Here is an 18510-nt window from a genome sequence, read left to right on the forward strand (position 1 = left end):
ACAAAAGAATGGATTTAAAATTATATCTTTTAATAGAGAAAACCAGATTTTGATTCAATCAAACAATTCTGAGTGCCTTCCAAGTGTAAGACAATAATCAGAAAATTTATTGACTACTATCAGTCACTGTTCATTTAATTTTTACCACAACCTAAGGAGATCAGTAATTATCCTGATTTTATAGTTGTAAGCTGAGGCACTGAGATACTTAGCAACTTCCTTGCTATCACATGCTAATAAATGACAGGTGTGAGATCAAACCTGAGCAGGACTCCAGAGCTCAGGATGTTTGAAATTTCACTCCTGTGCTATATGTAAATGTGTGTATATGTATATACACACACACACATATATATGAATATATATATGTATTCACACATGTATTTGTACATGTATGTTGAGTGTGGCAAGATGAATTAAACAGAGGGAAATAAGTTTACATATAATAGACACTTTCAATATAGTAACAGTAGTCAATAGAGCATGACAGTCCCATCACCATAGAACTAGCACATATGATAAAGTTTTCAACTATGTTAGTAATTAATAGACAAACACAGGTACAAGGATCTCTCAGTTGAACCCCTTCTGCTATAAGTAAGGAAGGAAGTCAACTGTAATAAAGCTTGTCTATGAGCAGGGACTATTTCAGGACATTACACTCCAAACATTTTAATTTATAATATCAAGTTGGATTAGCAATTTTAGGTTGAAAGATAATAATGATACTTAAAAAAAAAAAAACCCAACATGAACAGGCAAGAAAAAAACCATGAGGGTGCTAATTACCAGGTTTGAGAATCTGCTTATCTTCTGCTTGTGTCTCTTTAATTTTTTTATTTCCTTATTTTAATTTTTGGGTGCTTGGGCTATTTCTGATTGACATATCAAAATGAATCTGTTGTCGTCTAATTTAGAGGTTTAAAAAGAGGGGATATGACCATTGTACAGTTTCCACTATGTAAGTATAGGGGGCTTAGATTTGGATCCATTTCTCTATTAATTGTTAATATAAATTCAATTTACTGTGGATTAATGTACAAATTATCCAGTAATTGCTTTTGTCCAATATTCTATAGCCTTCATTTTTTTACTGTTTTAATTCTGATAATCTTCTTTTCCTCCTTCACTGCCACTTACTGCTATAGTCAATGCAGTCAGAAAGAGTAAAGTACACTTTTGAAGAGCCCCATTGTCATCTGAACATCACCATGTTCAGTATGATAAACTGTGTCCATTGGTAAGTGCTGAAAAATCATAGGTGTGCCTACTGCTTAGGAAAACAATCTAGGGCAAACCTGGTGAGTTCCACTTGGGCATTCAAGTGCTAAATTGAGCTCAGTAAAGTTGGCCATTTCCCTGCAGCCACAAACTTCTGGCAGATGTAATAATGCAGGTGTCACCTTAGCTGGAACACTCCCTTTGAATGTCCTCTCCTACACATGTTCATTTCTATTGGCTTTTTATTTAACTTGCTCATGAGGCATGGCAGAACCATAAAAGAACCTTTTGTGCTTATATTTGATTAAAGTTTTCTTGGGGAAAAGTGTCACCTAAAAGTTGTTAAAACTTAGATATAAGACAGAAAAATGTCAGCACTTTGCTTTCTCATAATAATTTGTAGTTTCTGATAGAAAAAAAACCCTAATAATGAAAAATTTTAGTCTTAAAGGGTATCAAATATAGAAATAATTTAGGGAAAGAAATATATATATATATATATCCTTATATATAAAATATAATTGCATGTTATAATTTTGATGATACTTTATTCTGGATATATGTTTGTGATACCATTGGTTGTTTTCCCCACTCCAGTCTGAACATTCATATATATACTAAGTACAGATGAATGTGGGAATGGTGATGATTGGACTCTTTAATGGAACCCATTGTCTTGATTTGCAGAAAATGAGTGATGTCCTCTGACCTCACCACCAATTCACACTATATTTCTGAGTCTCAGTTTCTTTCTAGTTAGAAACAAAACAAAATACAACAACACACAAAAAAGCAAACTCTATTCTTATTTTACTGGGAAGCCATGCAACTAAGATGAATATATAACGTATCATGTGTGAAATAATTAACTCTAAAGGAAAACAATTTTATCAATTACTACATGTTACCATTCCATGGTTTGTCTTTATACCCTAAACCACTTATCTAATAAACCACGTCAAGAATACTAAAAATTGGAGCTTACGTGAGAAAGTTATTTTTTTCTATTTGAAAGAGGAGTATTACTGTGGGAATTTCTATGCCCCTGTGAACTAATGCCAAAAATAGATTTCATTTTTAATTTGTTTTTATGTTCCATGTGATAAGATATTTTAGGTGATGTCATAGATTTGATGGCCCTCCATTAATTTTTTATTTTTTTATTTTTTTTTAAAGATTTTATTTATTTATTTGACAGAGAGAGAGATCACAAGTAGACAGAGAGGCATGCAGAGAGAGAGAGAGAGGGAAGCAGGTTCCCTGCTGAGCAGAGAGCCCGATGTGGGACTCGATCCCAGGACCCTGAGATCATGACCTGAGCCGAAGGCAGCGGCTTAACCCACTGAGCCACCCAGGCGCCCCTCCATTAATTTTTTTTAACTGACAATTTATTGAATCAGATAGAATGTAAAAGTTTACATCAAATATTTAATGTTCTGAGAGTCTTCATTAAATTCACTATTTAAATAACATTTACAAATGTGTATTTTGAAAAGTGTGAGAGAGAACTTGATTCTGGCATGGGCAAAATAAATGTTTTACTCAAAATGTTTCAGAGTGATATTTAGATAATTCAAAAAACAGATATGTATTTTGTGTGTATTGATTCTTAAATACTGATAGTTCAAAAAATCTTAAGTTGATTTAAAATAACATATACTCATAATTTGCATGTACCTATTAATAGTCAAGAATTAATAGATTATCTCTATGTCATTATCTCTGATCTCAGCATGATGAGTTATGTATTTACTAGATGGCATTTCTCTTTATTAAGAGCTCTTATTGGACCATATGGTATTTGTTCATCTACTCAGTCATTAGTATTTATTAGGTACCTACTATGTGCAAAGCTTGGTACTAGGTCCAGTGCCATCTGTCGATGGATAATTGTTAGTCATTAACCTGTCTTCATTGGGTTTATAATCTATATTTGAGGGTTAAATATATACACATGGCTATACAGAAGATAGACACTTTTAATAGACCAACTAGAGGCAGGAACACAAATCCAAGAAAGTTAAATGGAGGTTAAAAACAAAAGCTTTAAGACCTCTGCATATGTTACCTCACATAAAGCGTTCATTTAAGAGTTCCTAGAAGGTGTGCCTGCCTACCTCATGTTTTATAAATGAAACAATGGCTCAGATGTTTAAGTAAACTTTTCGAGATTTCAGAGGTAGTGCCCATTGGAAACAGGATTAAGTTCCTGAACTTGAGGAATCCAAGGACAGCATATATCCCTTCAATATACCCCCCCAAATAAATCCTTCAATATATCCCAATGCCAGGGGAGCCAAGAAAAGAGAAATTTTAAAACAGAATAAACAAAATCAGAAGACACTTTCAACAATATTGTGTGGTTTAGGGAGAGTAGAGAGCGAGAGAATTGAGCAAGTCTTCCAAATTTGATGATCTGGAGGAAAGAGCAGGAACTAGACTCTAAGAACCAAATATGCAGGAAAAGAGAGGAAGTGGGTAAATGGATGAATTTTACTTAGGAAGCAACAAATCATGTTTGCTCTTATTTTGTTATGTTTCTACTATGTTTCATAAAAATGAGAATCTTACTGTAAAGAAATTAAGTCTATGAACAGAAATTAAAGTGGATATTATCTACCTATTTGTTCAATGTAGGTAGTAGTTGGAAGCACATAGTTTCATTTCAGTGTTCTCTAATTATTTGAGGCATGTGGGTACCATCCTCCAATTAAATTGTAAATTCCATTAAGGCAAATTGCAAATATCATGTCTTGATAGACTTTTATTATAAGCTTTTCTTAAGAGCTTTTGCTGATTTGTGTGAACACAGAATAAAGTTCACTATACTAAGGCATAGCATCAGCTCTGAAACAGATACAAATGGCTTCCAGTTTTTTATTGATCATATATTTTCTTGGGCATTGGCAGACAGTGTCTTCCATCAAGCAAAAACTCAAAAATATTTGTGTGATAATATGCCCATTAAATAAATGAATACATATTCTTGGTAGAAAATGAAAATCAGAATTTCTTAGTCATGATAAAGAGGAGAAATTAGAAAATGCATTTATAGTTCCTGGTCGTTTCAAGAGACCCACAGAATGATTACCTGAAAAATATTTAGTCTAAGATACAAATTCACTGTGTTGGAAGACATTGTAAATCAGCATCTCCACATTTTCATTTTTTTAAGTGACTATATATTACTGATTAGGTAGGAAGACTTTGAATAAACTGCTTTCTAATAAAAGGGGATTTATCTAATTGCTTTAAATTATCAAATGGAGACATATATATTGGAAGCATTATAATACCTACATATGCATTATAAAATCTATATTGCCTGTTGACAACAAGCCAAAATTTTTATATTTTTTGATTAAAAACAAAAAACTATCCAGGTTTTCAAAATTGCAAATTTTCTTAAAAGTTGTTGGAGAAACGTTCACTAATATTTACAAGTGTAGTGAAGGTTCTAATTTAATTAACCAGTGGAGAAGGTTAGGGCAAAAAAGGTATATTATTTATTAGAGATCTATAGTTCTCTTTCGACCTTAAGGTGCATTTCTGTTATGATACGAGCGGGAAATATCACCATTCTATTTTCGTGGATGGTGAAACTGAGTCAAATTGAGGTGTGTGTCATGCTTTCTGTCACAGCAGTCAGAGGAAAGAAAGGAATCTAGCCTTGGGCTTCTGCCTGCGGTTCTAGTCACTAACCCTTTTCAAAGCTTCTTTTTAGAGATATGACTTTTAAATCAGACAGCTGGAGATCAGTTCCTCCTTAGCTGTCAAGTTGTGAGCTGTGTGTTTTCCTGCCTGAATTGTTGACCCCACTTAGAGCAGAAGCATTGTAAGGGATGTGCCCTTCTCTGGAACTCTTGTGGGGGAAACACAGAGGCCTGGCAGGGAGAAAGCCCTGGCGAGTCACCTTTAAAAGATGTAAACAGAATTTTCAAGGGTATGGATAGCTGGGATAAGGGTTTTCCTTTCACGTTTTGCCATATTTCAAATAGAAGACTGTCTGTATACAGGCATTCATACATACACATATATTTTTTCTTCAAGTAAGATGTGAACACCTTATCCTCCATGTTAATGCAGTGTACAATGGAGAATACATTTACATTAAATTGTCTGCCTCAGCTGTAGTTACAGAAGCTAGATAATCACTCACTGACCCCCAGAATTTTTTCACCTGCCCATTCATACCTGAAGTGTCTTTATGGTGGCATAGAGCCCCTGAGTCCGGCCTAGGAGGTAAAATGCATGATTTCTGTCCTACGGAGTGTAAGGTAGTGGCCATGCCTCCTCACGGTGTAGAAAATGCTTGGGTGCACATGTTCTCCAGAAGATCAGTTGTGATTTGCAAGGAGACCTGAGTATGTTGGCCCTCATGTCAGGGGAGAGCTACAGGAATGTTGCAGAGGGGAGGAAATGTCTGAGAAATGCTGACACGATGGGGCCATGATGGGGCCACATTTAAATGACGTTCCAGTTTTGTTCTGATGAATCGCTCCTCCTGCTTCTGTCCCTCCTTCTCTCACTCTTTCTCCTCCCTGGCACTTGCGCTCTTCCCTTTCTCCCTCATGCCCTGGCATCTGCATTTGTGAAGCACTTATTTACCTGCTTGGCATTGTGCCAAACACTTCACAGATTTATCATTTTGTCTGTCAGATAGGATTGTTCTCTCAGTAGAGTTGGTGCCTGACTCTAGATTTGGCCAGAGATATTTACTTAGGGTTGAAATAGGAGGTTAGACACTCTTTGCCAATGACACATAATGATGATAAAGTAACGGCCATCACCTCAGTGTGAACATGGCCGTGGTGATATTACACATACTAACTCAAACTCTCCCCTACCTAACCCTACCTACCCTACCTAGCCCTCTCCTACCTAGCCCTCCCCAACCTAGCCTACTCTTTAGCTGATGGACTGGTATAATTGACCGTCCTTTGCTCTAGGCAGCTTGAAGGGAGAGCTACTCAATTTGCTCTTGAGTATATAGTCATTAGCATGAAGTAAATGAGAATTTTTGCTGTCCAGGGTGTTAATATTTATTTTTATGTCTTCTTCTGAAAAACACTCAGTGATAAAGATTTTTGATTTCCATGTAGGTAATAATCCTCAAATTAACCTATCTAACGTGATATGTTATCAGGAATTTAAAACTAGAATTTTTCCACATCCTCCTAGAAATGACTTTCCATTTTATCCCCTCCCTTTCTGGAACGGGCTTACTTTTGCTCACTCAAGAACTAAAATATTTGGTCAAAAATTATTCCTATGTATGTTACATTTAGCAAGAAAAAAAAATCTATGCAGGATTTATCAGTAGATAAGATTCAGTTAAGTAATTTATTTTAATAAGATTCTAAGTAATAGTTTTTAGAAGTCAAAGAAGGTTATATTTTGAAAATTATACTGTTGTTGCTTGGAACAACACATCTGGTAGGTGGAAAACTACTCTGTGGAAACATGACTTTCTTTAAACAAAGATCATGGAGAGGTTGTAAAATATAGGACTTCCAAATAAATTTATTTGTGAAAGAACAGATTTTATAACATCAAAGAATGCTCATTTAATCTCAGTTTTCTACTAAGGCCTTATACAACATTTGTTTTTGTTGGATTTAAATTCTGGACATATAAAAAAACCTATATTTTGGGAAAAGCCAGGATTTTCCTTACTGAATACATCTTAATTTGGGGGAAAGGACCTATTGAATGGATTTAAAATTATAAATAAACTTATTAATCAGAAGTAAGAGAAGCAGTATTCTATGGTATGCACTTTGCCCTTTAGTTCAATCTGATCAGGTGAAAGTTGTTTGGTAAAAACATGCTTTTTTGAATGTAACAGAACACTTTCTTATACAATTATAGACATGACTTACTACTGTGACAGGGTGCTTTCTGTTTGTTTTTCATCATTACCAAATCTATGGCAGAGCATAGGAGAGTCACAGCATTTTCAGCTAGGAATCAGTGCGATATAAAATGTGATTTATTATGTCTCAAAAATTACAATTAACTTAACCTATATTAGGTCACTTTCCGCATTATTATTACTTGGTAGCTATAGACTATAATCATGATACTATAATCAGTATTATATAAGTTGTTCTTACCAGATCGAAAATAATACCATAGTAATTCTGGATTATGGTGATCACTAAAGATTGGCTAAAAAAAAGAATGTTAAGATTCATGGATTAAAAATTGCCTGCTTAAAAAGTATCTACAGTATCATTTGCTCATAAGCTTTTCTTCTTTGTGTGATTCTGTTGTTTTTAGTAGCCTTTAAGGTGAAATACAGTTTTAAGTGTCTGGTCCCTCGAAAGTCAACACTTGTAAGATTGTAGCATATTGCAATAGCGCTAAGTGGACCTAGATCTTCATAGATAATTTTCATGCTGGTGTGCTTTCCCATGAACGTTGGATCACTGGGTATTGTTTGCCCTGTAGATGAGAGGTAAAGATCAAGGTGTTCTTTAATTCCTCCAAAGACCTCACGGCTGTATAGTAACAAAGCACCGTGCTTTGAAGAATTAAGAGAAAATAGCGGTATTTACCCAATTGCCTAGGTCTCATCCTTTGCTTTTCTAAACACAACTGCTGCTTTTGAAAAACGTTTTTTGCAGTTCTCTTAAGGAAAATTTTGCATTTCTCCTTGCGGGGGGGCGGGGGGAGATGAGAAGACAAATAACTTCTCCCCTGCTTGCGTTATTGGGATTGGGGCATGGTCTTGAACCGGCAAAATGCCAAAAATAATCCTTGAAGCCATGCGAGAGTCAGGGGAAAGGCTGACTGGGGGGGGGGTCTCAGGGCAGAGAACACGAATCTTACTCTTTTTTCCGTCCTTATTAAAGCAGGTGTCATTGCTGAGGATCAGGCCCTCATGCTTCTCTCAGCTTCTGCCTTTTTGGGGATTTTTAAAAAGAAGGCATTAATAAAATCGCAAGCCCATCCATCCCGTAATCGTAGGCCAAGTGGAGTGCTCATTTTCGCGTTAGAGCTTGTGCAATCTGGAGAGAAATTTGTTTAGTATTACTTGTGAGTTGGTGGATCAGATAAAAGCCAGTCAAGTGGAAGAGAGGACTGTGTGAAGTGTGCTGGCTCCCTTGGTGATTGCCACGCTGCCGGCGTTCCTCCAGTCGGTTAATAGATTTCCCCAGCTCCTCTATGCCAGGTGAAAATTTCCTCATTAAGGGGAATTTATTCCATTTCCTTTTATCATTTATTATTGAAGACTAAGTGTGAGTGGAGGAAGTTGCGGAGATGACAGGGTAGAATTTTAAACAACAACAACAAAATCTACGTTGGAAGTCAGAGAGAGACAGGAGAAAGGCTCGTATTGTTTATAAAACCAGAGAACACACAAGAGACTTCCCGCTGTAGAAGCTGAGCCCTGCTGTCTAACCATTAAAAGATTATGGCAGAGTGTGTAAAAGTCTGATTGTCTGTTTTTAAGGTGTTTTTCCCCCTCCAAAAATTTCAGAACTGTCATTTTCAGCTGCTAAGTAGAGAGAAACTGAGGATTATGAAAAGGCCAACATCACAGCTATCTGGTGTTTCTTTGTGTTAGTGTTTAGCTTTTATGCGATGAGGGAAGTGTAACCTTTGTAGAGTTTGCTCCTGAACTCTGAAAGCAAGGAAAGCTGGGAGAGGAGAGAAGAGTTACATATATGGCATGTTTCCCAGAATGCAATGAAGATCAGCAGAAACATACCAGCACACAGACATACATACCAGATAACAGATGGATACTTTATTGCACATATTTTAAAACTGTGTGCTTTTCTGCAATAGGCACCGTTCAGCTGATCACATTCTTGCTTGGTATAATGCTCCCTTGATTTACAATATAATATAAGTGGATCATTCCCTATTGAGGCTTCAGAAGGCGGTTTGGAATCACAAATTCAGCATTTATACTTCTTTTAGTAATTATTCTATTTTGAGTTTGTTTCAAATTAAGGCTTTTATTTTCCTTTGGAAAAAGAGAAATAGTATAGCCCTGTCCCTAAAATAAGCTTTCATCTAACTTGATTTCTTAAAAAAAAAAAAAAATAATCTCCCTCTGATGGAAGTTCTTTTTAGCAGACAAAATGGAGGCCAGCCCAATGTGGGCAGATAGAGATGAGGAGCGCGTATCCGAATCTCCACATTGTTAGATGAGCTTTAAGTTCACTTCAGATGATTCATCTTGCATTTGACTCTGAAGAGGTTTAACCTTATCTAAATCACTGGCCCAAAGCTAATGAATCGTGTCTTCAAACTGTCTCTTCTTTTATTTTATTATAATGGGACTCAAAATAAAATTTTGTATCAGAACAAGTAGGGAATAAAGTCAATTTTCTTCCCTATGTAATGACATGCCGGCCAGCTCTGTGTCAGACAAAAGTAGCAGAAAGAATGAAATATAGAGAGAGGCAATCAGCTTCCTGTCTTGGAGTTCGGGGTACCCCACAGAATTAGGGTAGCGGTGAATGTGGGAAGGGATCTAATTTATCTGTGTCTTTGTAACTGCTGTGCTGGGTCAGGATCAACATGTATTAAAAAAAGAAGAAGAAGAAGAAGAATCAACATTTATTCTGTCAGTGAGGAGGACTGAAATGCTTTACACTATTTGATGAACATGCCTGAAAAGTAGAAATTAATAACCACAGAGATTTAAATAAAATACTACAGAAGAGATATCACTTTGAATTTCATATGAACATACCTACCTAGTATTTGCATTCAAATTAAAAGAGAGGAACATGATTACATTCATATGCCATTCCAATTTAATACACCCTAATTTTCAAGATGTTAAAAAATGTCCTAACATGCTATTGATCTAGCTATTTGAAGAATGAGCAAAAGTTAAAAAGTTGTTTTGCGCTCACCCAGAAAATATTCTGGGAATCAGCTTGTAAGCGTGCACTCTGCAAGTCTGGCTTGATAACATCTGTTATGGGAATCTCACCTGGTAAGAATTAAGGGGGTGCCTATGGAGAAGTAAATTTTCAGCCCCATCCTGAAAGTCTATCATTTGTGATTCATTATTCTGTTACTGTTGCTCTTCTCAGGCATCCCCTTTAAATAATGAAAATTCTCTGGTGTGGAGATGCTATGGGGAGCAGTAATGATTGAGTTAGTCTTAGTGACAGATAGCTGTTTTTTGCCACCAGAGCTGAGCACAGAAATAATTTACTTTACTTTTTTATGCATGAAGCCAATTCTATCCGCCTTTCTTTCTTTTCTTTTCTTTCTTTCTTTTTTTTCCTTCTTTCTTTGCTTATTGGTAAGAGACCAGTTTTATTTGGTGAGTGAGGAGGATGATTGCATATTTGCTGGAGATGTCTTTATGTGCTCTATTGGACTCTTTGGTGGAAAATAATAAGAGGAATTATGCATATTTCAGCAATAGAAAAGACTGCACTGCTGAATGTGGACAAAACAAATGCAAATTTATTTCATCCCTAATAGAAACATGAGGAATCTAAGTGGTTTCTTTTTTTATTTAATACTGTTATTTATAATTTTCATTTAGAGCAATGTAGCAACCTTTGAAGAATTGACTGGTATTCCTTATAAGAGGAAATAAAAATAAATCATTCAAGGCAAGGGGGAAAAAAAACTAAATAGAAAAATATGATCCAAAGAGCTCAAGATGAATGTATTACTTACTTCTGGTTATCTTTGGACTTGAAGAACTTGCATTTTTGCTAGTCCAGAGTCATAATTACAGGTGTAATGGCTCTTTTCAAGGTGTATTTCCTAAGTGTGTCTGGATTGTTACTCCTTGGGTTAGGATTTAGTCATTTATGCTAGTGTGGCTGCTGATATAGTAACATAATATGGGTTTTGCCTCAGATAGTTATTGCAATAATAAAGAAATGTCTTACTGAAGATCTGTTTATTTTTATATTTTTCTTTTACTGCTATCGCACGATTACGGGAAAATGTTCTAGCAAGTAGGTAGAAAAATCTAAGGGTAAGAATCAGCTTAATGTTATATGTACGGTATTTCTCCACCTAACTCAAGCTTCATACTTATGTTTTTAACAAAATTGCAGATCACAGAGAAAATGTGTAGCCTTTCACCATGCAGGTAAACATTAATGTGATTTAGCTTTCATAAAACTCAGGAATATATTTATTTAAAAAGAACATCATGCATAGTTCTAATTGAGAAAAATGGCTTATTTATCAAGTACTTCCACTTTGAGGCTGAATGCACACTTGCGCATAAACAAATGAGCAATTGATTTAGGAACACAATCTTGGCAAGAAAAGTGAAAATATACATTTCCAAAACAAATAGCAACAAATTCTTCTTCTGCTTTTGCCTCAGATTTTTTATTTTTTGCAAGAATAAAGGTAAACACCAAGAACTGGGGTGTTTCAAAAGCCCTCAGGGGCTCAGCAGTCCTCTCTTGGGTAAGGCCTTTCCAGACTTCCCCAGTGGCCGCTGGGAGCATTTCCCCTGAGCCCGGGGCTTCTCGTGCCTACATTTCTCCTCAGCATCTCTCACGGTGCAGGCATATCGATGGCTTTTTTTTTTTTTTTTAAGATTTTATTTATTTATTTGGTATAGAGAGAGAGATCATAAGTAGGCAGGGAGAGAGGGGGAAGCAGGCTCCCTGCCAAGCAGAGAGCCTGATGTGTGGCTCGATCCCAGGACCCTGAGATCATGACCCAAGGACCCTGAGATCATGACCCAAGCCGAAGGCAGAGGCTTAACCCACTGAGCCCCTGTCAGTGGCTTTTTGTTTGCCTCCTAATATACTCTGACCTCCCTGAATGTAGAGATTCAATATTTTATCTCTCCATCATTAAAATAAGTAGCACAGAAATAAAATAAAATAGGAAAAAACAGAGAAGGAGGCAAACCACAAGAGACTCTAAACTATAGAGAACAAACTGAGGGCTGCTGGAGGGCAGGTGGGTCGGGGAAGGGATAACTGGGTGATGGGCATTAAGGAGGGCACTTGATGTAATGAGCACTGGGTGTTATATGCAGCTGATGAATCACTCACTAAATTCTACCCCTGAAACTAATAATCTACTCCATGCTAACTTAATTTAATTAAAATTCCATTTAAATTGAATTTAAATAAAGAATTAAAAAAATAAAGTAGGTGGCATAGAGCCTGAGACACAGGGCATGTTCACTAAGTGTTAAAGCATTGATGTAAGAATGACAGTGGGTGTTGTCCCACCTTCACCATTCATAATTTCCTACTAACTACAAATCCTCAGTATGTATGCTACACCTGCCATGCCCATCGTGGTCTCAAATTACTGCAGATGCGGTTACCCTTGCCTACAGTACATCTGTCAACTCCTTCAACCATAGAAAGCTTAACTTTCTTTATGGCTCTGTTCTCATTCCTCTACTGCCATGGTAGGTCTCTACTACATCCACTCACATTATTATCTCTTTTGTCTGACCTCACTTTGCACCACATAGCCTGTCTCTCCATAAAGTGTTTCGAATCGCTCCCTATCATTGCATTGTCTCAAATACTGTTTTGTATCTTCATGAGCAGCATGGCCTAGGTAGAAATTTCTGTGACGAGAAAATATTCTGTAATCCACACCATCTAATACAGTAACAGTAACCACTGGCCACGTATGGCTGTTGCACACTTGAAATGTGGCTAGTGCAATTGTGACTCTAAAATTTAATTTAAAAATTTTTAAATGAATTAACATTTATAATTTAAATAGTCACATGTGGCTAATTGCTACCATATTGGACAGCATAGTTCTAGAGCAGGAAGCCCAGTACTTTGCACACATAGCACGTGACTAATCATACTAAATAATCAGATTACATTCAAGAATTTGACAGAAAAATGTGTTGCTCTGGGAGACTGTTTATCAAACACTTGGGAAAATTAAAAAATCAAAATCAGAATAGAAAAAAAGACATTAAATATGTTGGGAAGAAATAATGAATTAACTTGAGAGACAGAAGGAAATTTAAGTGCCATAGAAAAAGCAAATTGACTGGGAAGAGACAGAGCTGTAAAAATCCAAACTAGGACTGATATCCAAAAGCCAGAGAAATCGCTATTAAATATACCAGCTTGATTCTATCTTCTCTAAACTCAGAATGTGAATTAACTAAAGAAGATTGAAGAATAGAATGAACAAAATGCAACAGATTTAATCCAACTACATTTTATTAGCAGAATTTCAATGAAAATGTTTTATTTATTGTTAGATCTTCTGAGAACATACTGTTATATTTTAATTTCATTGTATTGACTATCAGACTGTTATAATTGAATTTTATTGTATTGACTCTTGCTTGAAATAGTGGGCCCATAGCTATTTAGTTAGATATACTTTTACAGAAGTATTTTATTCTTCTGTATCTTGGCTCTTTACAAATTATTTTTTGTATTATCTTTTGTATTACATTTTGAATTCTAGTTATAAGCTGATTTCAATAACTTTGTCTTTTCTACAAAAGCTGTTGAAGTCCAATTTCCCTTATTCATTTAATAAATATTTATTGAATGTTGTCTGAGGACTAACCTGCTAAACTTTGGGAATGAATTGATAAATGAGTCAGATGTATTCTTTGTCATCATGGAACATGAATCTAGCGGGAAAAAAGTCAGGTTGGTGAATAAAAGCTAGGAAACATTAAAAATATTGGCAATATTGACATGCTAAGCAGTATGGTTCCAACTATGCTCCTGCCTTTGAGCAAATGAGTCAGTGAAGAGCCCAGGAAGATGTGTGAGTGAGAGCAGGCTGAGAGATCTTATGGATGAAACTTGGCTCTAGTTGACCTATAAAGAGTGGCTGGGAGGTGGAGAGAAGTTGGGTAGGTTATAGGAATGTTGAAGTCACTACAGGTGAGAGAAACAGCACAAATACAGTCTACACTATGGGTGGGAAATAATCACAGAGAACTATCTTGTGGACATAGATAGCTACGTAATATTAGTAAATAGAGAGTTTATGGAGAGTATACCCAGTCTGATACAATGTTAGGATTCCCAGGTGAAGGTGATTCCTGAAGATCCTACATATAAAGACCTGGAGAATAAGTCAGACATTAGAGAAGGAGCTACAGACTTGGGAATTATTGATTACTTATAATGCTTGAGCGAATGACAGTGGTTACATTTAGAGGGAGAGAAAAGGTAGCCAGAACTTTAGGCTTAAATCTGGTAACAAAAGATAGAGACTTGCGGGGGGAAAACACCAGTAAATAATTTTTTGCGAATTATAAAGTAGGGTGAGAAGCAACCTATCAGAGCAGAGGACGATATCTTTAAAGAATGAAACATCAAGTAGGTCATATGTTGACAGGTTGAGGAGAAGAAACTTGAGAAAAGTTTCCTAGATTTAGTAAGAGGAAGGTCCATGATTATTTTGAAAGAGGAAGTCCATTAAGACAGTAAATACAGAAGCCATTTTTTCAGAAAATAAGAGAATAAGGTGCCGGGGGTATAGAAGTAGGAAAACACATGTTTGAAAAGGTCAGCTTTGAAAACACTGTAAGATTGCAGAGGCTGGACGATTTAGTGTGCTATTTAATTTGTGCATTTTTAAAAAGGTAGGATATCTAAACATGTTGAAGATGAAAAAGAAGGATACTTTGGTGTTTTTGAAATTGAACAGTTCACTGGTCCTTACTGTGTCTGTTCTAAACTTGAATTTATCTTTTTCATTAAATCCTAGTGAGTCCATTACAGAAGAAACCCTGAAAAAGTCAAAGGAGATTGGGTTCTCAGACAAGCAGATTTCAAAATGCCTTGGGCTGACTGAGGCCCAGACAAGGGAGCTGAGGCTGAAGAAAAACATCCACCCTTGGGTTAAACAGGTAAAGGAGTTTCCCTTTCCTCAAGGGGGAAACATAGGCACCAAGTCATAGAACCACTGCCAACAGAAAGAGGGTTGAATTTCAAAAATGATTCTACTTATCTAATTGAAGCCCATGATACCACCAATTTTATTTAGCACAGGATTGATTTATACTTCAAAGGGAAAGGTTGAAGTGGCACTGGGATGTAAAGGTAAGAATGGGTACATGGTTTTCTCTCCCTAAGTGAAAAAAAAAATGTAAATGACTTCTCCTTTACTTTTTGACCCATGTGCAAATAGATCTGTGATAAGTTAAATCCTTAGTGTAATAGAAGGACTTGAAATACCCTAGCATGGTGGCTGACCCCTTGAAAAGAATAGTTATCTCTTTTGGCACTAACTTTTTACAGGGTAATACTTTATTTTAAGTGTCCCATCATTATGGTTCATTTAGTATTCATTGTGATAGGGTTGGGCATAATGAGCTCATCTAGTATTCATGACAATCACACAAGAACTTTCATAGGTGTACCATTGTGATTTTTTTTTTTTTTTTTTTTTTTGGACTTTAGTAGAGGGATGCTTTGGCTTAAAGTACCACCAGCTGGTTTTTGTCCTTTAAAATCATTGACTTTTTTCCACGTGCTGAGGGGGCACATGCATACCCTTTGGTCTCAGGTTTGATGCTGAATATATTCTATTCAGCAATTATCTTTCTTCCTTCTCACCTGTCTTACACTAGCCTGCCCTGTTGGCCCTGAATTCTTGCTCACTAAGCTGAGCTTCTGGCCTGTGAGAACTGAATTGATTTACTTTTTCTAAATATGTTCAATGAGACCTTGTCCCCTCCCCCTCCTCCCCAAGCTTTAAGGTATTTTTGTCATCCCATTGCTTAGTGCCATAGGTAACTAAAATCCTATGCATTAATTTGCAAACCAAAAACATTCTTACATACAGGTCATTTTGCTGTGGTTTGAGCTGCTTTAGATAGCAGTCTGGGTAAATTTTCCTGGTAGCCAGTTGACTATGACCATTGTGCTTTGTACATGAAAAGTACTGCTGTAATCAATCAGTGATGCTCTGGGGTGTGTATTGTTATTTATTGGTCAAATGATAACCAGATTACATCATTGTTCCTCCACCTAATCTCATTTTCAGAATTAGGCAGTAATTGAATTGTACCTAGCTTTTTATCTGTCTTTGTATCTGACAGTAAGAGGCATTAAAGGAATACGAATGCAGCACAATATATTTTTTTAAATTCTTGAAAAGAATACAACAAAGGGAATAAAATCCCAATTTATTTATTTATTTATTTTCTCTTGCAGATCGATACACTGGCTGCAGAATACCCATCAGTAACAAACTACCTCTATATTACCTACAATGGTCAGGTAGGAACTGCTAAATTGTTGTATGCGGCAAGCTCCAGATTTAGTAAATTGTCCACATGGGGAAATACAACTTTTGTGTTTTTGTTTATCTAGTAATCTTGGTATTAAATGTGACATCATGTGGGTCAGAAATGATAATGTCTTTCCATAATCAGTCTTTTCAGAACTGCCTAAAGAGTGAAATCAAACAAGTAAATTATAATAATAAGAGTTATATGAACACACAATTATGATGTGTTCTTCTGGCTATTTAACTAAAACAATATTGAACTTATTTTCTGTGACTAAACAGAGCTTATACATTATACTTACAAGGTCCCAGAGACTAGTAGAGGATACATGTCAATAAGAGGAAGAATGAGAAAGACAGACACAGTGGCAGGACAAAGAGTTTAATTAGATTGAAGAATAACACACAATAATTTCTGTGTCTTTTTTTTTTTCTTTTCCTCCTCAGGAGCATGATATCAATTTTGATGACCATGGAATGATGGTGTTGGGCTGTGGTCCATATCACATTGGTAAAGTGATAACATATTTCCATAAGACTTTATAGTTTATATAGTACTTTTCACACATGTTCATTCTATTATTCTAAGAACTATGTAAAAGAGATGCTGTTATAATAAATATTTTGCAAAGTAAGAAAAAGGTTCAATTGGGTAAAGCCCAAGTTGATATGGCTATTAAATGATACATGTGAGACTCAGATGCAGGTCTCAACTTAATTCCTTCTCCTGTTTCACCATCTCCTCCTTTTATGTTTTTATCCTCATGAACGAAATTGAGCCTCTCATTGAAGTTGGGGAATGAATTACACTCTGACCTTTTATCATCAGGCACAGTTTTATGCAATGATCTATATTTGTTCAACAACTTCGTATATCAACCAGAAATTACATTTGTAGATGAGATCTGGAAATATATAACTTCTGTTGATTATCAAATGCAAAGAGCTTTTATCATTGGTGCATAGACAGAGCATTATATTATTTAATTAAAATGTTCTCAGCAGAAATTGTGACACCTCACCCAGTCACTTAAAATTAGACATTTAATAATGATATAATAATCATAATTTATAGTTACAAAGTATATATTTAAATAGGCAATGATATTTCTCAACAAGTATATTTAACATTTAGTCTTGCAAGTTATTCTAGTATAGAAATGATAAAATACATAATTTAAAATGTATGTAGTCTTACTCTGTTACTTTAAACATAGTTTATTTTAGATTTTTTTTGTTTTTTTTTTTAAAGATTTTTTTATTTATTTGTCAGAGAGAGAGGGAGAGAGAGCAAGCACAGGCAGACAGAATGGCAGGCAGAGGTAGAGGGAGAAGCAGGCTCCCCGCCAAGCAAGGAGCCCGATGTGGGACTCGATCCCAGGACACTGGGATCATGACCTGAGCCGAAGGCAGCTGCTTAACCAACTGAGCCACCCAGGCGTCCCTATTTTAGGTTTTACAATTAACCAAGTGCTTCAGGATATGCTACTTCAGCAATCTTTGCTCAAATCTTGAAGTAGGTCGAAAGTGTTTTTATCTTTACCCTGTAGTTATCTTATGGCCAAATGGCCTGAATACCTCCACCAGGACTTACCTTTCTCTTCTGTAGAAATTTCTTCTTTCCTATTCAAATTTTGCCTAATTCCTGTAACAATTATGCATTACCTTAGGACCCAGGGAAGACTAGCTAAGCTAATAATCAAGTATATACTTAACTGATAGTGAAAATTAGCATGCTACTATTTTTGGATAATTATCATTCTGATAAGAATTTTTAGAAGACAGAATCCTAATGCAAAGGATTAGTACAAATCCCAGGACTTTCAGTTCTGTGGCGTCCCAGTAGAGGTGATATTTTGAGGTATTTAGGCCATTATTGTACTTCAAATTACTTTTTAGAAGGTCACTCACTGGGACGCCTGGGTGGCTCAGTTGGTTGGGCAGCTGCCTTCGGCTCAGGTCATGATTCCAGCATCCTGGGATCGAGTCCCACATCGGGCTCCTTGCTCAGCAGGAGCCTGCTTCTCCCTCTGCCTCTGCCTGCCATTCTGTCTGCCTGTGCTCTCTCTCTCTCCCTCT

At 36.1% G+C, this 18510-nt stretch overlaps 1 protein-coding gene across 4 annotated transcripts in view; it reads left to right on the top strand.

Annotated features, from left to right (window-relative positions):
* CPS1 (carbamoyl-phosphate synthase 1) overlaps positions 1-18510 on the top strand; it is a 137840-nt gene that overhangs the window by 80008 nt on the left and 39322 nt on the right. For all 4 annotated transcript variants that reach the window (XM_047721302.1, XM_047721300.1, XM_047721299.1 and 1 more), the window contains exons 23-25: positions 14905-15046; positions 16356-16421; positions 16879-16942. In XM_047721302.1, the coding sequence (XP_047577258.1) occupies positions 14905-15046; positions 16356-16421; positions 16879-16942 (272 nt within the window). The remainder of the gene's footprint in view (positions 1-14904; positions 15047-16355; positions 16422-16878; positions 16943-18510) is intronic.

Source organism: Lutra lutra, chromosome 3 (assembly GCF_902655055.1).
Source record: "Lutra lutra chromosome 3, mLutLut1.2, whole genome shotgun sequence".
NCBI lineage: Eukaryota > Metazoa > Chordata > Mammalia > Carnivora > Mustelidae > Lutra > Lutra lutra.